The sequence below is a fragment of the Piliocolobus tephrosceles genome, chromosome 2, assembly GCF_002776525.5.
Source record: "Piliocolobus tephrosceles isolate RC106 chromosome 2, ASM277652v3, whole genome shotgun sequence".
NCBI classification, from domain to species: domain Eukaryota; kingdom Metazoa; phylum Chordata; class Mammalia; order Primates; family Cercopithecidae; genus Piliocolobus; species Piliocolobus tephrosceles.
The window spans coordinates 88,067,368-88,090,645 of NC_045435.1; the positions used below are offsets into that span (position 1 = coordinate 88,067,368).

General features: G+C 56.9%; 3 protein-coding genes across 4 annotated transcripts in view; all 3 read left to right on the plus strand.

Moving 5' to 3' along the window:
- COL7A1 (collagen type VII alpha 1 chain) overlaps window positions 1-6,525 on the plus strand; it is a 32,072-nt gene extending 25,547 nt beyond the window's left edge. The window contains exons 96-118 of the mRNA XM_023231788.2: window positions 75-110; window positions 241-300; window positions 397-441; window positions 660-695; window positions 814-849; window positions 926-982; window positions 1,123-1,194; window positions 1,715-1,786; window positions 2,029-2,064; window positions 2,416-2,496; window positions 2,696-2,749; window positions 2,824-2,877; window positions 2,951-3,013; window positions 3,388-3,450; window positions 3,555-3,671; window positions 3,845-3,922; window positions 4,019-4,072; window positions 4,267-4,315; window positions 4,934-4,966; window positions 5,105-5,191; window positions 5,400-5,492; window positions 5,624-5,821; window positions 6,180-6,525. Coding sequence (XP_023087556.2) covers window positions 75-110; window positions 241-300; window positions 397-441; window positions 660-695; window positions 814-849; window positions 926-982; window positions 1,123-1,194; window positions 1,715-1,786; window positions 2,029-2,064; window positions 2,416-2,496; window positions 2,696-2,749; window positions 2,824-2,877; window positions 2,951-3,013; window positions 3,388-3,450; window positions 3,555-3,671; window positions 3,845-3,922; window positions 4,019-4,072; window positions 4,267-4,315; window positions 4,934-4,966; window positions 5,105-5,191; window positions 5,400-5,492; window positions 5,624-5,808 — 1,461 coding nt within the window. The 3' untranslated portion in view covers window positions 5,809-5,821; window positions 6,180-6,525. The remainder of the gene's footprint in view (window positions 1-74; window positions 111-240; window positions 301-396; window positions 442-659; window positions 696-813; window positions 850-925; window positions 983-1,122; window positions 1,195-1,714; window positions 1,787-2,028; window positions 2,065-2,415; window positions 2,497-2,695; window positions 2,750-2,823; window positions 2,878-2,950; window positions 3,014-3,387; window positions 3,451-3,554; window positions 3,672-3,844; window positions 3,923-4,018; window positions 4,073-4,266; window positions 4,316-4,933; window positions 4,967-5,104; window positions 5,192-5,399; window positions 5,493-5,623; window positions 5,822-6,179) is intronic.
- Window positions 6,526-7,484: 959 nt separating this feature from the next.
- UCN2 (urocortin 2) lies at window positions 7,485-7,829 on the plus strand. Its single transcript, XM_023231787.1, has one exon. It carries the CDS (start codon window positions 7,485-7,487, stop codon window positions 7,827-7,829), a length of 345 nt encoding a protein of 114 aa, XP_023087555.1.
- A 5,745-nt stretch (window positions 7,830-13,574) lies between these two features.
- Window positions 13,575-23,278, plus strand: part of PFKFB4 (6-phosphofructo-2-kinase/fructose-2,6-biphosphatase 4) — a 38,607-nt gene continuing 28,903 nt past the window's right edge. For both annotated transcript variants that reach the window (XR_003307027.1, XM_026448713.1), the window contains exons 1-3: window positions 13,575-13,817; window positions 20,529-20,645; window positions 20,803-20,899. Coding sequence is in view for 1 of the 2 variants with exons in the window: in XM_026448713.1 (XP_026304498.1) it covers window positions 13,721-13,817; window positions 20,529-20,645; window positions 20,803-20,899 (311 nt within the window). In the remaining variant the exon portion in view is untranslated. The remainder of the gene's footprint in view (window positions 13,818-20,528; window positions 20,646-20,802; window positions 20,900-23,278) is intronic.

Here is a 23,278-nt window from a genome sequence, read left to right on the forward strand (position 1 = left end):
GCCGGGCCACACTGTGGGGTGTTGGGGGAGGCACTTGGAGACCCACAGGACCCTCACCTCACTCTGACCTACAGGGACCACCTGGGGCCTCTGGACTCAAAGGAGACAAGGTAGGTTGGACAAGTGCTACTGGCTGTCTCCTGTGCCCTCGTCACCCCCTCCAGCCTCCACTGACCTCCCATGATCCTGCGTCCCCCACTGATTCCCCTCACTGATCCCCGGTGTCCTGTTGGTCTCCAGGGAGACCCTGGAGCAGGGCTGCCCGGGCCCCGAGGCGAGCGTGGGGAGCCAGGCGTCCGGGTACGTACGTCCTACTCCACAGCTGAGCTCCTTTCATCCCAGCTCTTGCCTCAGATTTCTAACCTCTGAGTCAATGAACTTAATGTCACCATCCAGGGTGAAGATGGCCGCCCTGGCCAGGAGGGACCCCGAGGACTCACGGTGGGTCCCGCTGGCGGAAGTAACAGTGCTATGACTTCAGTCCCCTGCCTGTGCCCTTTGTGCCCCAGGACTCTCTGCCATCCTCCCTAGCCCTGTGGCCCTCCTCGTCTACCCCTGTCCCCTTTGTCTGGTCCCCACTGTTTCCCTCCTCCCCCCGATCCTCCTCTGTCCTCCACTGCCCTAGTTCCTGTAGCTCACGGTCACCTTCTCTCACACAGGGGCCCCCTGGCAGCAGGGGAGAGCGTGGGGAGAAGGTAGGAATGTGGGGAAGCCTGGTGTGAGTGGGATGGGTGAGTGGATCTTGCATGATATTAGAATTCAGGCCCGGGGCCTCCCCAGTTTGGGTGGGACTCACACTCTTTCGCCCACTAGGGTGATGTTGGGACTGCAGGACTAAAGGGCGACAAGGTGAGTGTGGGCATGGGGAGGGCAGGGCAGGGGCCAGGGTGCTCCCGACTCCTCTGACTCCTCCCTGCCCCCTCAGGGAGACTCCGCTGTGATCCTGGGGCCTCCAGGGCCACGGGGTGCCAAGGGGGACATGGTGAGTGGGCGCACATGCAGACTGGGTCTTCCCTGGGTGCGAGAGGGACCCCATGGGGCTGGCCCAGGGCATCTGAGAGCTCAAACCCCCAGAGGGTGAGGGACCTTCAGCCCCTTACCATGACTTCTTACCCAACCTAGGGCGAACGAGGGCCTCGGGGCTTGGATGGTGACAAAGGACCTCGGGGAGACAGTGGGGACCCTGGAGACAAGGTACAGGGAAGGGGGTGATGTACTGTCTGTGGGGTCCTGTGGCTATGGGGGTTCCACAGCGTCTGTGAGGGCAGGAGGGGAGGACAGGAGAGGACTTTCTGGGGTTCAGGTGGAAGGGGTTCTGTGGCTGACTATGGAGTGACTGAGAGGAGGGGATCTAGGGAGGGCTCAAGGCTTTGGTGTGAGGTTAGGAGAGCTCAGCGCACTAGCCCTATGAGGGGCCCTATAGGAACAGGAAGGGGGCTCCTTGGGTGTCCTCATCTGAAGGTGCTTCAGATGGGATGAGGAACCCAGTGATGAGAGGGAGGGGCAAGAGTCTGGAGTCCTTGGGCTGAGAAATGAGCCAGTCTGGGGACTACAGCCCCCAGCTCCACCCTGCTATGGCATGGGCTGGGAGGGCCGTGCCTCTGGGGCCGGTCATGAGTGACTCAAGCTCTGCCCCAGCTGGCGGGCTCATTGTATTCTAAGCCCCCAGCCTGGTCTGGTCCTGATTGTATCCCTCTCCTGGTCACTCCCACAGGGCAGCAAGGGAGAGCCTGGTGACAAGGGCTCGGCTGGGTCGCCAGGACTGCGTGGACTCCCAGGACCCCAGGCAAGTCTTGCCCCAGGCCCAGGCCCAGGTCCAGAGCCAACATCACACACACACATATCCTGGGGGTCTTCTGAGTGCTGGGGCTTCTGGCTCCCTCGCTGCTGGCCCCACGTGTGTTCACCTGGGATCTGTGTGTGGCCTGGGCCCCGGCCACTGAGCATCTGAGTGGCCACACATGCAGCAGATGGGCCAGTGTTGGGGACAGTCCCACTGAAGGGCTCCCCCATCTGTGTTTCTCACAGGGTCAACCTGGTGCAGCAGGGATCCCTGGTGACCCGGTAAGATGTCCCTGCTCCCACAGGGGCCCCCTGTCCCCAGAGGGCCCCCGTCACCGTGGTGGTCCCACCAATGTGGTAGCTTTTGACCTTACAGTGACCCAGTGCTCTCATGGTGTCCTCATGTTGCCCAGGGTCCCCCACCTCCACAGTAGCCACCTATGATGGTGTCCCCTGCTGATGGTGACCCTTATCCCCTGCCTGTGGTGACCCTTGTCCCCATGGCAAGCCCCAGTGGCTCCGGCCTCCAGAGGTGACTCCCACCCCATGGAGTTCCCTACCCACTATCCAGGGCGATTCTCTTTGGTCCCTCACTGACCCCCTCTGACCTCACATGGACCCTCTGCCTGCTAGGGCTCCCCAGGAAAGGATGGAGTGCCTGGCATCCGAGGAGGAAAAGGAGATGTTGGCTTCATGGGTCCCCGGGGCCTCAAGGTAGGAAAGAGACAAGATTGTATTTTTTTCTGGTCAAGAAGGTCTAATGTTGAAGGGCGAGTGGCCTGGGGTCAGATGTTAGGGTGCTGGGTCAGAGGTTGGAGTACCTGAGGCCTGTTTGGAGAGTTGGTCTTAGGGCGAAGGGGATCACAGAGTGAGGCGTCTGGGAATCACTTCTTCACCTGCTTTTCTCCCTCAGGGTGAACGGGGAGTGAAGGGAGCCTGTGGCGTTGATGGAGAGAAGGGAGACAAGGTGCAGAGGGGATGGGGGCTGGGGGGCTATGGGGCCTGGGGCCTAAGGCTGACCCCACTGCCTGATGCCTGCAGGGAGAAGCTGGTCCCCCAGGCCGCCCCGGGCTGGCAGGACACAAAGGAGAGATGGTGAGTGTGGGCACGCTCAGAATGAGGGGGCCATGGGCGGACGGGGGCCGAGCTCATGTCTTTTTTTCTCCAGGGGGAGCCTGGTGTGCCGGGCCAGTCGGGGGCCCCTGGCAAGGAGGGCCTGATCGGTCCCAAGGTACAGGGTCTGTGGACAGTGGACATGACAGCGAGTCAGGATGGGGCAGGGAAGCTCAAAATCGGGTCATGGGGGTGTAGGGACAAGGAAGGTTGTGGAGGGTTGGGACTGAAGTGGGGCTAGTCTTGAGGTGTCAAGGTGGGTTGGGGTCACAGTGGAGTTAGGATGAAAGCATGGGAGGTAGAGGGGGCATGTGTATCAGGGCAGGGGGCTGTAGTGGAGTTGGAGTCATGGGGATCACATCTGGTTGGCTCACAGGTGCTCGGGTTACAGAAAGTTTGGGCATTAGGTCAGGGAGCACATGCGAGTTCAGGGAGGGTCCAGAGCTGAGGGAGATCAGGGCAGAAGGTCTCTCATGCTTCTTCTGTTCCCAGGGTGACCGAGGCTTTGATGGGCAGCCAGGCCCCAAGGGTGACCAGGGCGAGAAAGGGGAACGGGTGAGTTGAGGCCATGGTCGTGGTGAATGGAGGGAAGCGTGCCCTTTGGGAGAGGGTCCATGTTTGGGGCCTCTGATTACTGACTCTGTCCTATATCTCCCCAGGGAACCCCAGGAATTGGGGGCTTCCCAGGCCCCAGGGGCAGTGATGGCTCTGCTGGTTCCCCGGGGCCACCTGGCAGTGTTGGTCCCAGAGGCCCTGAAGGACTCCAGGGCCAGAAGGTAAGGGGACCAGCTCTGACTCCTGACCCCTTCCCTAACCTTCCCTACCCTTCCAACCTCATCATCATCCTCCAGCCTGCCTGTCCCAACCTTTGAAGCTGTGACCCCCAACCTGCCTGACTCCTGATCCCTACTGCCTCTGACCCTTCTCATTTGGTCCCTGTGTCTGACAGGGTGAGCGAGGTCCCCCTGGAGAGAGAGTGGTGGGGGCTCCTGGGGCCCCTGGAGCCCCTGGCGAGAGAGGGGAGCAGGTGAGTTGGGATTCCCGGGCTTGGGTCAGAGATCGGGGTGACCTCTGTTGTCCCTGAGATCAGAGGTCACAGCCTGGTCCCATCTGTTGTACATAGGGGCGGCCAGGGCCTGCTGGCCCCCGAGGCGAGAAGGGAGAAGCTGCACTGACGGTGAGCGTGGGCCTGGATGGGCCTGGGTGGGCCTGGGTGGGCCTGGGTGGGCCGGGGCCCTGCCTCCCTCACCCAGCACTCTGACCCCTGGGCCCTGGCTCCATGCAGTCTCTCCATGGTCCCTGCATTATGTGCCCTATGTCCTTCCTGTGAGCCATGGGTTCTTCATGGTCCCCTTGGTCTTCTGCTCCCAGGAGGATGACATCCGGGGCTTTGTGCGCCAGGAGATGAGTCAGCACTGCGGTGAGTGGTGCCCAGCCTGCAGTCTCCCGCTCCGTGCCAGCACCCTAGGCAAGGGCAGGCAGGCCCCTAGAACTTATAGGGCAAGCAGTTAAGAAAATGGGGGGATGGATGGATACACAGAAGGACACATGTGCTTCAGTACTGACACATGACACGTGTCCCCAGTGGAGGGAGACACACAGGCAGATGAGGATTGCCATGCAGTGTTCTCGGATGTCCAGCTTGGCTGTATGGGGAGCAGGATGATGGTGGGAGCCACAGCTGGTCCCCTTGGGCCTGACCTGGACCCGATGGGACTATGACGACCCTGAGGGGCATCAGAGTGAAGCTGTCTCTTCCCATCTCTGTCTGCACCGCCTGCCTGTTTCTGTGTCTGGCCTGCTTCTGTCTCTTGCCTTTTGTTGGCCTGTTCCCAACTTCCCTCTCCTCTGCCTTGTTCCCTTTTTCCATCTCTCTATCTACCTCCCACGCTCTGTCTTCCTCTCTCTCCTGTCTGTTACCCTCTCCTGCTGTCTCTTGGTGTATCTCTACCCCTCTGCGTGTGTGTCTCTGTCTGTCTCTCCATCTTCCCATCCTTCTCTCTGTCATTTTCTCTCCATCCCTCTCTGCCCCCTCTAGCCTGCCAGGGCCAGTTCATCGCATCCGGATCACGTGAGTAGTTTTCTACTCCCAGAACTTTCTTCATCCCAGGCCCTGCCTTGCCTATCACCTGGGTCCTTTCAGCGGGGTTGGCTGGGATGGCTGCCCATGGTGACCTCAGGGCCCTGAGACCCCTGCTCTTGGCTCCAGGACCCCTCCCTAGTTATGCTGCAGACACTGCCGGCTCCCAGCTCCATGCTGTGCCTGTGCTCCGCGTCTCTCATGCAGAGGAGGAAGGTGAGGACAGCTGAACCCGTGGGGCAGCTATGGGTGGGGCCCAGACATGCACATGGGTGTCCGTGCATGCAGGGCACATGCCAAGCACATAGGGTCTGCATGCAGGGCACACGCATGGGCACTGTGTGCACACAATGGAGATCAGTGCTGCCCACCTTGCCACGGGGCCAGCAGCCACTGTTCCCAGCACACCCTGCCCTACCTGCAGAGCGGGTGCCCCCTGAGGATGATGAGTACTCCGAATACTCCGAGTATTCCGTGGAGGAGTACCAGGACCCTGAAGCCCCTTGGGATAGCGATGGTGAGAATGGAGGGCTGCGCCCAGCGGGGCTTGGGGAGGGGCAGGCACAGCTGACCCTTGCTGACCTTCCCCTGACCTTTTAACCCTCTCTGATTCCCACAATCCCTGTTGACTTGACCCCATTGGCCCAGACCCCTGTTCCCTGCCACTGGATGAGGGCTCCTGTACTGCCTACACCCTGCGCTGGTACCATCGGGCTGTGCCAGGTGGCACAGAGGCCTGTCACCCTTTTGTCTATGGCGGCTGTGGAGGGAATGCCAACCGTTTTGGGACCCGTGAGGCCTGTGAGCGCCGCTGCCCACCCCGAGTGGCCTAGAGCCAGGGGACAGGTATGGGCTGAGCCCCCACAGTGGGGGACTGGGCACTGAACCTGCCTGGATCGGGGTCTGGGGGAGGAGTCCCTGGACCAGGGTCCCAGGTCAGGATCCTGGAGGAGACGCTCCTTCACACTAAGGGAGCCGGGGCAGACGCCCAGACCAAAGAGCTGAATATAGAGCACCAGCCATGGAGCCCCCAGTAGGGTCCCCTTCCATGTTCCCTTCTTTGAAGACCTAAGTATGGACCCTTCTGAGGTCAGAGCCCCCACTTCCTGTTGTAGCCTCAACTCCCTCCCCATGGGTGCCCCTGCCTGAGCTTCTCCGGGTAAGGTCAGATGGCTGAGGACCGTTTCCAACCTGTCCTCACCAGGTGCTACCCAGGACTGAGGCCCAGATGATGAGCTGAGATTCAGCATCCCCTAGAGGAGTCGGGGTCTCAGCAGAATCCGCTGTCCCTCCCCTTGGTGCTAGAGGCTTGTGTGCACGTGAGCGTGCGTGTGCACGTCTGTTATTTCAGTGACTTGGTCCCGTGGGTCTGGCCTTCCCCCCTGTGGACAAACCCCCATTGTGGCTCCTGCCACCCTGGCAGATGACTCACTGTGGGGGGTGGCTGTGGGCCGTGAGCGGATGTGACTGGCGTCTGACCCGCCCCTTGACCCAAGCCTGTGATGACATGGTGCTGATTCTGGGGGGCATTAAAGCTGCTGTTTTAAAAGACTCCTGTTGTGACTGTTTGGGAAGATGGGGGTGTCAAGGGGGAAGGTTTTCCCTGGGGGGTTGGTATTATTCTGCATGGGTACACAGTCCCTTTGCCCAGTGCTGGTCACTGTCTTGTGATTCTCAGTCTCTAACTTGTCCCCAGAAAGGAGCAGATAGGGTGGGAGCTAAGGACATGCCTCCACTGCCCCCTGGGAGGGATGAGTCATAGGTGGGGGGCCGCTTCATGCCAGGAAGCATGTCCCAGCTCCCACCCCAGGGGGCTGAGGGAGATAAATGGGCCCTGAAGCGGGGTAGAGGGTCAGACCACAGGACAGCATTGCCTGGCCCCAGCCCCAGGCAGCCACGGCAGCCTGACTTACCCCAGAAGAAACTGGTGGCGGTAGGACTGGGTTGGGTCGGGATGGGAAGGATCTTGGGGGTTGGGTGGATCTGGGGTTTGGCTTTATGGAGGGCTTGGACCCAGAGGGCTCTGGGATCTCTAGCTGCTTTTCTGCCTCTGAGACCCCATTCCTGCCCTTCTCTTTCCCGGATCAGCTGCAAGCTCTCCTGCTGAGAACTGCCTGCCCTCCTGTGGACTCTGTGTTTCTCTCTGTCTGAATCTTTCTTTCCATCGTGCTCCCTGTCCCTGGGATGGTTTCTGTCTCTGTCTTTTTCTTCCAGTCTCCATTTTGCTCTGCCTCCATCTCCTTCATTTCCCCCTCTTGCTGTCTCTCTGTCTCTGAATTTCTTTGTCTCTTTTTTTCTGTCTTGCTTTCTGCCTCTGTCTCATTCTGGCTCTCCTCTTGTCTCCCCTTCTCTGTCTCCAGCCTGGCCTCTCTAACACCTTTCTCGGTGTCTTTCTCTCTCTCCATCCCCCTCTCTGTCGCTCTGTCCTTGCCATCTGTCTCTGTCCATGGACCCCGCTGACCAGGGCCCCTGCCCTGAGCCCGTTTTCTCCTTGCAGCCTGACCTCACGATGACCAGGTGTGCTCTGCTGGTGCTGATGGTCCTGATGTTGGGTAGAGTCCTGGTTGTCCCAGTGACCCCTATCCCAACCTTCCAGCTCCGCCCTCAGAATTCTCCCCAGACCACTCCCGGACCTGCACCTGCAGCCTCAGAGAGCCCCTCAGCTGCTCCCACATGGCCCTGGGCTGCCCAGAGCCACCGCAGCCCCACCCGCCACTCTGGCTCGCGCATTGTCCTATCGCTGGATATCTCCATCGGCCTCTTGCAGATCTTACTGGAGCAAGCCCGGGCCAGGGCTGCCAGGGAGCAGGCCACCACCAACGCCCGCATCCTGGCCCGTGTCGGCCGCCGCTGAGCCTGAGGAAGAGGGTCACAGTGATAGGGCTGCCCTGGATGGGGAGACCTGGAGGTTAGCCACACAGCTGGACGGATGCTGCCACATCTGGGCATAGAGCGTCTGGACACTGCCACATGAAGCCACTGCCATGCAGGTCATATCACATCTGAGTGCCCCACAGAGTCACAGTGTGTCTGGACAGCTTGGGTATTGGACGTTGCTAGGCTGGGTCACTGCCACGTGGAGTCTTGCCATGCCTGTGTGCCCCACAGACCTAATATATGTCCGGACAGCTTGGATGCTACCACGTAAGGTCACTGCTGTGGCGAGTCTTGCTATGTCTGGGTGCCCCGTAGTCACAGAGCACCCGCACACTGCCACATGCGGTCATAATGTTACTTTCAGGAGCCTCAACACGAGAGCTCAACACTGCCTCTGAGACCAGTCCCTCTGAGGCCCATAGGTCTGTCCTCCCATAGGCCACCACACAGGGAGATGCTGGCTGAGGGTCACTTGCTTGCTCTGTGCCCCATGAGAAAGCACCTGCCCCAGATGGACGGGGCTGTGAGGGGTATCTCCAGGCACAAAGCCCGAACACGGGAAGCCTATGACCATGGCAGCCTTGCCTTATGGGTGCATGTGTGCGTGTGTGGCTGGGCCTCTGACAGCTATGAGTGTGTGTGAGCAGGTTAAAGGTACGTGAGGGGTCTGAGAGGAGTGGGTGCTTGAACCCCAAACCTGCATCAAGCAAGCACAACTCCTAGCCAGGCACTGTCCTCCCCATGTACCCCTGCATCCCCAGCCTCAACCCAGGGACACGCATGGCTCACAGGAGACAGGGCTCAGGCTGCTGGAGCTCTGACCAAACTCTGCCCCATTTCATGCACGGATTGCCCTGGGCAAAGGTGTTCGCCTTTCCGAGCCTTGATTTCCTTATCTGTAAAGCAGAGCGACACCAGCAAGCCTGTGAGCATTGTGTATGTAGCAGGCATGGAGGTCCTGCAGCAGGAGGTGCTCAATAAATGCAAAGCAATTGAAGGATGGGATGTGCAAGAATCCCAGTCATGTGCACCCAGGCTGTGACACATGGGGGTGAGTCACACCTGGCTTCTCTGCCTTCCTCCCTAGCTCCCCGCTTAACTCACCTGGTCCCTTGGCTTGGAAGGACTAGGTTTTGCCTGATTTCACAGCCCAACTCCGTTGTTGGGCCAGAGACGGAACTGACTTTCTGAGCATCGTGGATGGGCTTGCCTGCAGAGGGGACAGGCACTCTGGGCTGTGCAGACAACTCTAGGTGGACATGAAGGCAGACACTGGTTGGCATGGGCAGCTCTGGCGGGAGAGGGAGGCCATACTAGCCGAGCGTGGCCGGCTGACTGGAGTGGGGGCACTGGCGCTGCCCTCGCAGTTGTAAGCAGCCCTGTAGGGGCGGGCCTAGGGCGGGCTGGGGAGGCGGGGCTGCTGGAACCGCACTCTTCGGAGTGCTGGGCAGGGTGACCCCACTCTGGAGCTGCAGGGGGCAGTGGCCCTGGCCAGTTTGGTTGCAGGATGGACAGATGCTCGTTAGGAAGCAGCTCCCTGACGGACCTGGGGCCAGGGAGCAGCAGGCGGGGTAGGCACGGGACAGTGTGGGGAGGGTGGGGGGTTAGGGAAAGACCTGGATGAAGTCAGAGTTGTGCTGGAGGGGTGTGAGAGTGCTGGGAGGTCTCTCCTGGTTTAGGGGTGCTCTGAGGGGCATTCATCCGTCAGTGGCCTGAAGGAGGGGGAAAATTGTCGCCTTGCAAGGGAGAGGGGGCTGGGCCAATGGGGAACTATAAATAGTGTCTTCCTCGAGCACAGGGGGAGGGACTGCCAGCTGGAGCTGCCCAGGCCCTCCTGCTCTGCTCTTTGCTGGCCTCCAAGGGATCATGTTTGTCCAGGTCTCCTCTTAGGGGTCACACCAGTTTGGGGAAGTCTAGAGGCTCATTTAGGAAGGGTTTCACATGATATGGCTTTAGCCCTTAAACCAGCACTTCTAGGGTGTCTGCTGTGTGCCTTGTGCCAGTCCTGAGCTTCTCTGAACACCTGCTATGTACTCAGTTTGGTCATGAACCTCTCTGAACTCTGTGTGCCCTTGCTGGTCCTGAATCCCTAAGCACCTACTGTACGCCCTGTGGCAGGCTGGAAGGAGGAAGTGCAGATCAGGGTTCCCAGGCTGCTTGGTGACATGGCTCTATACCCCGAAGTCAAAACCTCACACTCCTTGTGAGCCCTGGGCCCAGGGAAGCACAGGGGACAATCCTTTGCTGGAAATGGCCAGAGGAAGCTGGAATTCCTGGAAACTCCTGAACCTCCCAGTGGACAGCAGGGGTGGAGGTGGAGAGATATATATGGGAAGGGAGGCAGCAGAGAGCAGCAGGCCCCACTGCAGCCTGCCTGTCTCTGCACATGCCTGGGTACAGGGCTTGTGTGTGTGCATCTGTGTGTGCATGTGCAGCTGTGCCAGTGTCTCTGTGCATCAGCGTGAGGGCCTGTGTGGCACGCACTGATACCCCTGGGTCTTTATGCTGCAAAGGATGGTTTGTGGGCCAGATGCGGTAGCTCACGGCTATAAACCCAGGGCTTTGGGAGGTCGAGGTGGGAGGATCGCTTGAGGCCAGGAGTTCAAGGCTGCAGTGAGCCATGATTGCACCACTGTGCTCCAGGCTGGGTGACGAGTGCGAGACCCTGTCTCAAAAAGAAAAGAAAATTGTGTGTGTGTGTGCAGGTGTGTATCTGCGTGTGTGTGTGGTGGGATGGGTTGGCAGTTCTGTCACGACTGGACAGTAGATACAGGGACTGGGAAGAGTGAACTTTGAGGACTGGCCACCACATGGCTTCTAGGCTGGGACACTGGGAGGAAGTCCGTTGTCAGTGCAGAGGGCACCCTGGGAGCCAACCAGGGTCAGGCCAGCCAGGTTCATGGTGGGCAGAGGCTGAGCAGAACATGTGCACACATGTGTGTACAGACATCCCAGCATACTTCCCACACCTGGGACAGGATAGCTGGCTCGCTTTGGGATATGCTGAGAAGGAAAAAGCCATGAGGGCCAGGGATTCTACCAGGCATCTGTTGATGCTGAGAGCAGACGCCAGGACAGCATCTCCATGGAGAGGACATGGGGGAGTGGGAGCACACGTGTGGAGGTGGACTGTGCAATTCCAGTGCAGTGTGGGAGGCAAGGTCCGGAAGGCTGGGAGTTGAACAGAGTCCACGCTGCACTGTGGACTCGCTCTGTGATCTTGGGCCCTTCTCCCTCTTCCCGACCCTCAGTTTCCCACCTGACACACAGGGCCATGGGAGGGGAGATGGAGAATATCCTCAGAGCAGATGTGGACCGTGGCCTTGGGGAGGAACCCCAGGCATCTCCTGATGTTGACCTGTGACCTTCCAGCTGGACATAGGGACTTGAAGGAGGGTGCCTGGGTCAGCCACGGGTAGACTTTCTGGGGAAGAGAGGGAGGTGCAGAGCTGTTGCATTTCCTGGGAACCAGGCTCATCCTGTCTGGGTGTGAGGATGCCTTCCCAGAGATAGCCCTGGCCCCCTGCCCGGGCCGGCTGTCCTCTACCCCCAGCCCTTGATTAGTGTGCCAGGAGGTCTGGGAAGAGAAGAATGGACAGGCTGGAGGAGGTGCTGGGTGTCTGTAGATGTCAGAGGAGATAGGTTTTGCAATGAGTGCTGTGGGTTAGACAGGGTGTGGGTGTGTGGTAATGAGGTCTCAGAGGCCACAGTGGCACCAAGATGGCCTTGGCAGTGGCCAGAAGACAAGAGGGTTGACTTTGTCACAAACAGAATGAGTGGCTTTGGAGAAGTAGGGAGCAGGTCACAAGGGGCACCCAGCTCATCAGGAGCCGCCCATGGATGTGTTCAGATCTGCTGGGACTGGGGTGGAGGAATGGGTGGGTGGATACTGCAAAAGGAGGATGAGGAAGGAGGAAGTCGTTGACCCTGCCTGGGGCAGGGTGTTCCCAGGGCAAGCAGCTAGACCTGTTTTGGGGGAGGGTCCACATGGGCTTCCAGCATGTGGACCTTCGGAATCCTCATTTCCTATGAAGTGGGCAAGACATCTGTGTCAGTCATCTTAAGGGTCCTTGCCAAGCTTTAAAGAGCTGAGTGGACTTGGACTGATCCAAGGCAGGGCTGTGGCAGGGATGGCATGGGAAGGGGTGCTACACCTATAGCCCATGAGGCCAGTCTTGTTGCCAGTCCCATGCCCTCAACACCTGGCTCCTGGCTGGGTACACACTGGGAAGAGAGAACCTGAACTTGCAGGGCACCTGCCAGGGGTGTTGTGGATGACATCGCTAGAGGGCAGTGTGGCTCAGGTCGAAGCCGTGTTGGTGGGGGCTGGGGCAGAGAGTCCACAAAGCTTGGAGAGGCCGGGCTGGGGATCCCGAGGAGGCGGGAGCCTGCAGGAGTCCAAACAAGAGAGTGAGCCAGCGGTTTACGAACTTCTGGATCTTTCCCCTGTTCCTTGTCCCCTGTGCATTTTCAAAGACAAGAGGGAGATACAAATATAGTAAAAGGCAACCTTAACGTAGTTTAAAATGAATTTCTTAGAGACTGACATATTTAATTCATACTATAATACTGTAAGATTGACAATGTGCACACCCCATTTTCCTGATGAAGAGAAAATGTTATTAACATATTATTTTCAAAAAATATGTAAACATTTAGTTGGAAAAAATACAAAATACTAAAAAACAAACAAAAAAAGTTAATTGGAAAAACTGAAATTCTGGAAAGACAACTAAGATACTGCCGGACTTAGTGAGTACCCAAAGTGCTTGGTTACTAAGTCCCACGCACGGCCGGGCGTGGTGGCTCACGCCTGTAATCCCGGTACTTTGGGAAGCTGAGGAGGGCGGATCACCAGAGGTCAGGAGTTCAAGACCAGCCTGGCCAAAGTGGTGAAACCCCGTCTCCACTAAAAATATAAAAATTAGCAGGGCGTGGTGGTGGGCTCTTGTAATCCCAGCTACTTGGGAAGCTGAGGCAGGAGAATCCCTTGAACCCGGGAGGCGGAGTTTGCAGTGAGCCGAGATAGCGCCATTGCACTCCAGCCTGGGCAACAGGAGCGAAACTCTCTCTCAAAAAAAAAAAAAAAAAAAAAAAAAAAGTCCCACGCATTTGCTCCCAGCAGCCAAAGCAAAGAGAGAAAGGGGAACAATATTGAAATGTGTTTTGCGTCTCTATCCATGATATAAAGGAGCTTTTCCAGCGTGGTTGAGCGCGCTCCTATGAACGGTGGAGAGTCCCGGGGCTCGGAGCAGTCAAGGGTGACGCCGAGCAGGGGCAGGAGGGCGAAGCGGAGTTGACGGCTGGCACAATAGGCCTAGTGGCCCCTGTCGGCTCTGACCAACCTGGCCGTGCGGGTCACGTAGGCCTCATCCCACTGCATGAAAACCCCTCCCTCCTGGAGGCCCCGGGCTCCCTGGCAAGGAGGGAGCGGAATTCACGCGTGCCGCTGCTCAGGTATGCAGCGCCGGGGCGGGGCCCGTAGGTGGGGCCTATGCAAATCAGCGCGGGCAGGTTGGGAGCGCTGAGTTTGCGCATCCGGGGCGGGCCTGCACAATCCGGGTCTTGAACTGGGGCGGTGCCAGCACGATCCGGAGTTGAGCATGCGCATTCTCGATCCTGGCCTGAAGAACTGGGCCCGCTTGTTCCAAAACGGGCGGGTACGTGAGTTGGGCATGCGTGGTCGGAGGCCGGGCCCTTTCAGCTGGGGCGGAGCCTACTCACTCTGGGGCGGGGCCTGCGGGAAGATAGACATGGGCTGTCGCGGCTTGAGGAGGGGCGGGGTCCAAGGGGCGGGACCTCGGGTGGCCCGAGGTGGCCCGGCTGCTGGGTTGGAAGCGGCGCAATCCGACTCATCCTGGCCCCAGGATGGCGTCCCCACGGGAATTGACCCAGAACCCCCTGAAGAAGATCTGGATGCCATATAGCAATGGGCGGCCCGCTCTGCACGCTTGCCAGCGCGGTGGTGAGGCGGGGTCCTCCGGGAGGGGATGGGAGCTGCACCGGGATGGGTGGGTAGGGCGGTCTGGGCGGGGGTCTCGCATGGAGAAGGGGCTGTAGACAGGTGGGGAACCGGGGACAGGTGAGGCTGCCGTGACTGGGGGAGGGTGCTGGGGACAGGTGAGGCGGTCGTGACAGTGGTGGGCCAGAGACAGGTGTGGCAGAGCAGGGGGCGGGGACAGGTGTGTGGGGGCATATCGGCTTGGCGGTGGCTAGGTCTGGCTACCATCACCTCGGGGAGGGCGCTGGCCCCCTCGCTTCCCGCCCCAATCCCCATCGCCCCCAGCCTGGGGAGGACCCTGTGGGCACTTCCCTCTCTCCTGGCCAAGGAGTGTGGGCCGGATTGTTGGACTGGAACTGAGCTGTGTGGCCCTAGGTGAATTACTTGACCTCTCTGAGCCCAGAACTTTCAAAGCTGGGCTAGTTTTCCAACAGGAGGAAGGGTGCCTCTTGGCCTTAAAGCTGAGCTTGGGTAGGAACTTCAGCATAGATGTGCTCAGGATAGAGACAGAAAAGTATGCCATGTGGGCCTGTGTCTGTGTCCCTGGACATGTAAGTATCCACCTGGGGTCATGGCTGTACAGTAAAACTGGAGGGTGAAATGGCTAGGAGAATGCTGAAATTCATGGAATTGTTCAGGGTCTCACCTCTCCTAGGGTCCCAGGTGTTTAAACCGCTTCCTTGAGTTACTGCCTGTCCTTAAATGAGCTGGCAGTTTTTTGTTTTTGTTTTTTTTAAAAAAGATGAGTCTCACTCAGTGGCCCAAGCTGGAGCAAGTGCAGTGGCTCAATCATAGTTCACTGCAGTCACAACCTTCTGGGCTCAAGCAATCCTCCCACCTCAACCTCCCGATTAGCTGGGACTACAGGTGCGCCACCACACCCACCTTTTTTTTTTTTTTGTAGAGACAGGGTCTTGCTATATTGTCTGGGCTGGTCTCCAACTCATAGCTTCAAGTGGATCCTCTGGCCTCTGCCTTCCAAAGTGTTGGGATTACAGGCATGGGTCCTGGCCTGCAACTTGTTTATTACCAGGAAAAAGAAAGATTTGTTTTAGGAGTAACTGAAACATTGTAATGAATTTGCAATTTGTCCAGAACCTCAGAGAACATCTAGTTTAACTCACAGTGAAATGGAGATCAGGAGATTGTGTGACATGCCTGGGTCTCCCTGTGATCCTGCCTCTGCTTATGTATGATAAGCAAGGGGAGAGTTCTTTGTGCTCATCCTGCTGCAGCAGGCTGGGGCCATGGCTTTGATCATGATATGAAAACTGGGGAAGGGTGTGTGTACTTCTGGCCACACTGTGAGTCCTGGTAGGGGAAGGCCATGTTTCTGACCAGACCAAGTCGTGGTAACTCATGGCTCTGATTGTGATGTAGGTCCTGGGGTCTGTGGCTGTCTACAATGCACACTCAGTCCTGACGGCTATGGCCAGCCCTCCTTTGAGACTCTTCTGGAAGCATGGAGACTGAGCCAGTCTGTGTTATTAGTGTTATGTGGTCCTGGCTTAGAGGGGTGGCTGCTATTACTACACAGAGGAAAGGAGTGAGGACCTGGCATTTTTTTTTTTTTTTTTTTTTTTGAGATGGAGTTTCACTCTTGTTGCCCAGGTTGTAGTGCAGTGGTCCTGTCTCAGCTCACTGGCAACCTCTGTCTCCTGGGTTCAAGCAATTCTCCTGCCTCAGCCTCCCAAGTTGCTGGGATTACAGGCATGAGCCACCACCCCCTGCTAATTTTGTATTTTTATTTTTAGTAGAGATGGAGTTTCACCATGTTGGCCAGGCTGGTCTTGAATTCCTTACCTCTAATGATCTGCCCCCCTCGGCCTCCCAAAGTGTTGGGATTACAGGCACAAGCTGCCGTGCCCAGCCAAGTCTGTAAGCCTTTAAGGCTTTAAGGAGTAGGTCCTCAATAAGTGGAGGCAGAGTATTCTGTCATCACTACCATTCTTTGTTTGCTTCTCAGTACGTCTGAGTTAGGGATTGATGCATCAGCTCCAAGCCAACCCCCTTTACAGGTGAGAGGAAGCTGAGGCCCAATGGGTAGGTCTCATAGCTCCTGAGGCAGGGCCTGCGTTTCTCCAGGCTCTAAGTGGGGGACTGAAATGTGGCTCTGGCCTGAGCTGAGGGGCTCGTGCCATCACAGTGTCTCGGGGTGTTGGGGTAGACTGGGTTCTAGGTCCGCACTTTTTCCTGGAGGAGGAAGTAGCACCTGAGAGGCCAAAGATGAGACCTGCAGGTTGTGTGGGGATGTGGGCCTCAGCCAAGGTCCCAGGGTTCACAGAAGGGAGTGGGTAAGCAGTGAATGAATGGAACCTGCCCATGCAGCACCTCCAGCTCCCAGTGCCTGCATTTGGGCAACATTTTACCCTTTGCACAGTAGACTTGTAGGTTGAGTGACTGAAAGGACAGTCCGGACCCGGAGGGCGTGGGTGAGGCTGGAAGCGGATTTGGTCCCAGGGCTTTGTGGGGAGGAGGAACCAGGACCCACTGCTGGTCTGTGCTTTGTACTGGGTTTTCTCTGGAGTCTAGTCCCCAGCTCCTCAGGGCACCAGGGGCAAGTGGACTGAGGGATGTACTGCACCTCCTCCACTCCCACAGACACACCCCCACTTGATAAAACCTAAAGCCACACCTGAGGGCTGGGAGGCTTTTACCTTTCCCATCATTGGCCTCTGAGCTCAGACCTGGAGAAACTCTGGGGGCAGGTGGGTCAAGAGTTGACTCAGGAAGGACTGCAGAAAGGACGGTGTTTGATGCCTTTTCTCAGCTGAAAGGTGGCAAGACTATTCCTGGGCAAGGACGTGACTGGTGTGTGCACAGGGCAACAGGAGAGATGACTTTCTGTCCCCTCTGAACAGGGCCTCCATGGCACATTGCTTTATTTTAAAGAGCTCTTCCTTCCCCAGCCTGGCCTAAGGAGGTGAGAGCAGCTGCAGTTCAGGAGTAAATTCTGGCACCCCCTCCAGGGACTTGTGGCTGCTCCTTGGGTGGAAGTGCCGGAACATAAACACTGCCCCTTGCCAGGCATGTCTCAGGCCCCTTGGCTCCTCGAGCTCACGGGGCCTGCAGCGAATTTACAGGAAAGGAACCCGTGAGGGAAGTTGGGCTGACATGTCTTCACATTTCCTTCCGCACATGCTCAATGTTATAAACAATGTGTTCTTTTTGTTTGGAGACAGGCTCACTTTGTACCCCCAGGCTGGAGTGCAGTGGCACTATCTTGGCTCACTGTAACCTCTGCCTCCTGTGTTAAAGCAATTCTCCTGTCTCAGCCTCCCGAGTAGCTGGGATTACTGGCGTGTACCACCACACCTGGCTAATTTTTGTATTTTTAGTAGAGACAGGGTTTTGCCATGTTGGCCAGGCTGGTCTCGAATTCCTGACCTCAGGTGATCCACCTGCCTCGGCCTCCCAAAGTGCTGGGATTACAGGCATGGGCCATCACACCCAGCTATAAACAGCGTGTTCTGCTGTCCTGTTTGCTCAGTGTTAGGGTCCTGTGGGCTCACAGCCACAGGTACAGCTGCACACCCAGCCCGCTTAGTTCACGCACTCTGTTTCAAGGGATGCAATGTGTTCCCTCCTTGTTGTGCCTCAGCTGGCAATTTCTCATGGCTGGAATTCCCCAGTGTTTTGCTATGGTAAGCAGAGCTGTTGTGATACACTTGAACTTTGGTTTTCTTTTGGGTCATTTCCTTGGGAGCTTATCTTGGGGAGCAGAGGATATAGGTAGTTTATTGCCTTGTTTTGCACCCAGGCCTGATTTGCTGCCCTGCCTGCGCACCTTGTGCTGTGCATGTGGGTGGGAGAGGAGAAGGGAAATGTCACCAAATGCCAAGGGAGGAGGCTGGAGCTGTCTCTGGGAAAATAGGAGATGTGGAGAGGGGGTGCAGATCCCCAGTCCTGAGGTTGTGGGAGCCCCTGAAGGAGCGGTCGGGGGGTGGTTCCATCAGCGGGAGCAGGGTGGATGCAGGATTTCCTCCTGCTTAGCAGCTGTTGCACTACCCTCGGTTGCTTGAGAGCCCGGCCACCTGGCCGGGAACTATGCAAACAATGCAGACCTCAGTTGTCCACCGGCCCTGAGGAGGCAAGGCCTTGCCTGACTTGTTTTCCTCTCACCTTAGTCAATGCTGAGATTTCTCTGCAAGTTTCTTCACTCTCACTCAGTCAGCCTGTTTCAGGGGGTCTCCTCCTTCCTGCCCCTGAGGCTCACTGTTTGGGTCACCTTTAAACAAGGGGCATGCACAGGAGTGATGGAGCCCCCACTGGCCAGCAAGGCCCTTTGTTTCTCTGCAGGGCCTGCCTGGGGCCAGGCCACTGCCTCCACGCCCTGAGGCCCAAGGGCAGTCGGTGCTGAGGTATACCTATGACTTTAGCTCAGTATCTGCCAGGATAGGACAGAGGGCACAGCTTCCCAGAAGTGCCCAGGCTCTTCCATGGGGATAGCACTAGGCTTCTCTGAGGGATGATTGCCCCATTTTACAGCTGGGGACGCTGAGGCTCAGAGTTCCCAGTGAGTGTCAGATTCGAGATGGCAACCCAGGCCTGACCCCTGACCCCCGCGGAAGTGCTCCCGGGGCCTCTGTGCTCTGAGGGAGACAACTTGTTGGTGGGAACAGTCTGCCTAGGCAACCAGGTGAAGGCACTTGCAGAACCAAGCGGGCAGAAAAGGGGCAGTGACAGGTTCCCACATCTGTCCATCTGCCTGTCTGCTATGGTTTTACCTGACCCAGGTTGTAAGGATGAGGAAAAGGAGCTACCTGAGGCTTCTGACATGAGACCGCATTTGATGGCACTGGAAACTGAGCTGGGGGCTGGGTTCATGCCTGTAATCCTAGCACTTTGGGAGGACAAGGCGGGCAGATCACCTGAGGTCAGGAATTCGAGACCAGCCTGACCAACATAATGAAATCCTGTCTCTACTGAAAATACAAAAATTAGCCAGGTGTGGTGGCATGTACCTGTAATCTCAGCTACTTTAGAGGCTGAGGCACAAGAATCGCTTGAACCCAGGAGGCAGAGGTTGCAGTGAGCTGGGCGCCACTGCACTCCAGCACTCCAGCCTGGGCAAGGGCGACAGAGCGAGACTCTGTCTCAAAGAAAAAAGAAGGCCGGGGGTGATGGCTCACACCTGTAATCCCAGCACTTTGGGAGGCCCAGGCGGGTGGATCACCTGAGGTCAGGAGTTTGAGATCAGCCTGACCAACATGGTAAAACCCTGTCTCTACTAAAAATGCAAAAATTAGCCAGGCGTGGTGGTGGGTGCCTGTAATCCCAGCTACTTGGGAGGTTGAGGCAGGAGAATCTCTTGAACCTGGGAGGTGGAGGTTGCAGTGAGCCAAGATCGCACCACTGCACTCCAGCCTGGGAGACAGAGTGAGACTCCGTCCCAAAAAAAGAAAAAAAAGAAAACTGAGCTGGGTGCCATGAGATGGAGCTGGCAGTTCTGCTGCCTTGGCATCTGTTCTAGCCAGCTGGGGATATAGGGGCTGCATTCAGACCCTTCCATTCCTTTAGCCTGGCATCTTCTCTGGCTGGCACACTGATCTGTGGCACATGGATGGTGGTGGGTGGGCTATCAGAGGGACTGTCCTTGTGGGCATCAGTCTGGGTCTCTGGTCTCAACCCCTTGTCCTTACCCTGAGAGACTTCTAGATGCCTCCCTCCCTGCCCACAGTTCCCGAGCACCAGCGCTGTGTCAGGCCCCAGGACCCTGAAGGGCTCAGATACCACAGGGCTTCTGCTGTAAGTGATCAGTCTAGAGAGAAGAGTGTCATTAGTGAGGTGACCAGGATTGAGGGTGAGGGTGTTCCTGGTGACCATGGAGATGCCTTGGGGAAAGGACTCTTTGAAGAAGTGACTTTTGAGCTGGGCTTTGTGTGATGAAAAGAAGTTCACTGGCCAGGCGCGGTGGCTCACGCCTGTAATCCCAGCACTTTGGGAGGCCGAGGTGGGTGGATCACAAGGTCAGGAGATCAAGACTATCCTGGCTAACACGGTGAAACCCTGTCTCTACTAAAAATACAAAAACTTAGCCGGGCATGGTGTCGGGTGCCTGTAGTCCCAGCTACTCTGGAGGCTGAGGCAGGAGAATGGCATGAGCCCAGCAGGCAGAGCTTGCAGTGAGCCAAGATCACGCCACTGCACTCCAGCATGGGCGACAAAGCGAGACTCCGTCTCAAAAAAAAAAAGAAGTTCACCATAGGGAGGGCACGCAGTGGGGCTGTGTGTTCTGGGAGCACTGAGTGATGGTTGGGGTGAGAGAGATGTAAAAAGGTTAGGGTATGGATTCCTGGATGACAGAGGCAGGATGTTGATTACCCTCCTGGGTTTTGGTCCTGTCCTTCATGATATGGGGACCCCCCTAGCTGTGTTTAGCCAGTGGCAAAGTCAGTTGACTTTATACCTGGTGGTGCACCTCAGGATGAAAAGGGCTGGAGAGATCCCACTGTGTCTGCCAGAGCCCAGGTGGGCCTGGGGAAGGGGGACATGCCAATGGTGGCTTGAAACTGGCATCGGGGGCCACTCCGGGAGTTGTGTGATGCTAGGAAGCCAAGAAGATACATCTGGTACCATTCCCATGCCCTGAGGCTGAGAGACCACAGGCCGAGAGGGAGGGGTTTGCTGGGAGGGTCCCGGCCCTCATCTGACACTGTGCTGCTTGCCTTTTAGTGTGCATGACCAACTGCCCAACGCTCATTGTCATGGTGGGCCTGCCCGCCAGGGGCAAGACCTACATCTCCAAGAAGCTGACTCGATACCTGAACTGGATTGGTGTGCCTACTCGGGGTGAGGCTTGGCCCCAGCTGTCCGAGGGGAGCTTTGTGGGGCATGGCGAAGAGAAGAGAGAAGGCCTATCCTCTGTTCTTTGGCCTGGGGGTGGATCAAGATCAGGGTTGGTAGGGGTTGCTGTTGCTGTGAAAGCTGAGCCTCTCCTTTCCGCCAGAGTTCAATGTTGGCCAGTATCGCCGGGACGTGGTCAAGACCTACAAATCTTTTGAATTTTTTCTCCCTGACAATGAAGAGGGCCTGAAAATCAGGAAGTAAGTATATGTGTTGGGTGTAGGGGGAGAGGTTGCTGGGGGACCCAGTGTGGAGAAAGCTAACACATTACTGACCATTTACTGAGAAGCCCCTGGAGTGGAGCTGCTGGTGAATGACTGAGCTACTCCTGAGCCCTGGGCTTGCCTGGCCCTGACGGCTGTGTGACAGAGCTGTGTGACAAGGCTGGTCTCTGGATCTCTCAGGATGTGGTGGGGGTGGGAGGTGATGGGTTTGGGGATGAGAAGAGAGGGTGTGTTGTGTGGCCTCCTGGTGGCTGGGCCATTCCTGCCCTGGGGTTAAGGAGCCCTTGGGAAGGACAGCCTGTGGGAGGGGAGGACAGAGCTTCAGGGAGGTGAGAGGGGCTCAGCCACACAGGTCATAGGAGCTGCTGCCTGGAGGTCATCCTCGCTCACCCCAGCGCCCCCGTGGGGATGCCTGCTGCTGGGTAAGAGAACCTGCGTGAGTACAGGCATACAGGCCTTGGGGATGGAGCTGGGGGCAGGAGACTTCCTCCCTTGCCCCGGGATAAGCTCTCTCCTGTGTATTTGGAGCATGTTTGCCCTGTGCTTGCTATGTTCTTGGTGTGTGATTGCTGGTGTGATTGGCTTTGCATTGACGTCTCCTAGGTGCTGCTGGGTGAGTCGTTCGCACTTCTGCTGTTATTCCTGAGATAGAAATGTGTATGTGCTACCCCCACCCACAACAACTTTCAGACTTGAACTGAGTCCTTTCTTCAAGGAACTGAGCAGCCACGCGGTGCTTTTCTCGGGAGGTGTTAGCTGGGGGCTTGAGAAGCCCCTTATCAACTTAGGGTGGCAGAGACTTGCTCTTGGCCCAGCCATCAGGATAGGGCAGTGAGCAGAGGTTGACCCAGCTCTAGTGACTTCCCCAAATCAAGCCCAGCCCCAGGCCAGAGGCTACCAGGCTGCCACTGGGGTCCACACTAGGCTACCTGTTCTTTATCTGGCCACCAGGGGGCAGGAACTCCCTGCTGTGGGTCTTGGACCTTCAGACCAGAGACTGCCTTTGTTCTTGCATTGGTGTGGCCTGGCCAGGCTGTGGCACCAAGAAGGGAAGGGGAGCCTGACATTCAGGTTTCTGTGGCTAAATTGTGGATAAAAATCAAGGCTGGACCCTCTGGTTATATTGAGTCAGATAAAAAGTAGGGGACTAATGTCTGAACCTACCATGTGCTGGGTTCTTGATGCCCGTTGTCACCCCCCCCCCTTTTTTTTTTTTTTTTTTTTTTTTGAGACGGAGTCTTGCTCTGCCACCCAGGCTGGAGTGCAGTGGCCGGATCTCAGCTCACTGCAAGCTCCGCCTCCCGGGTTCACGCCATTCTCCTGTCTCAGCCTCCCGAGTAGCTGGGACTACAGGCGCCCGCCTCGTCGCCCGGCTGGTTTTTTTTTTTTGTATTTTCTATTAGAGACGGGGTTTCACCGTGTTAGCCAGGATGGTCTCGATCTCCTGACCTCGTGATCCGCCCGTCTCGGCCTCCCAAAGTGCTGGGATTACAGGCTTGAGCCACCGCGCCCGGCCACCCCCCCCCTTTTACAGATGAGGAAACTGAGGCTCGGACAGGCCAGGAGTCTCACACGAAATAGCAAGTTTATATCGGCACCCAGACTTGAATCTAAGCCCATCTACTGCTAAAAAGTGTCCATCATTCCAGTGTTCCTCAATAGGTGGGTCAAGGAACATATAAAATGCAAATTTTATTTATTTTTTTAATTATTATTATTTTTTTCATGATGGAGTCTCACTCTGTCGCCCAGGCTGGAATGCAGTGGTGCAATCTCAGCTCACTGCAACCTCCGCCTCCTGGGTTCAAGCAATTCTCCTGCCTCAGCCTCCCGAGTAGCTGGTACTACAGGTACATGTCACCATGCCTGGCTAATTTTTTTGTATTTTTAATAGAGATGGGGTTTCACCATGTTGGTCAGGCTGGTCTTGAACTCCTGACCTCAAATGATGCTCTCACCTTGACCTCCCAAAGTGCTGGGATTATAGGCGTGAGCCACCGTGCCTGGCCTATTTTATTTTATTTTTTAATACCCCCACCAGATGCAAATTTTAAACAACCCCAAGCTGTGGATGCTGATAGCCTCACCTGTCTCATCTTCCCAGTAGCTTCTGTGGTGGGTGGTGCCTCACTTTTCCAGATGCTGAGACCAAGGCCAGAAATTGATGGGGGTGCCTTGGGTCACTCGGTTTGAATTTGAAGTCTGTCCTGTCTGAATCCGTAGTGTTTGTGGGGAGAGTCTGCCAGCCGTTCCACTCTGGTTGTCCCCCTAAGGTAGGGATATTTCGGGTTAATTCAAATGAAGAGACCTAGACTCAAGAGAGGTTGGGAAGCTAGTCCAGCGTCACCCTGCGAC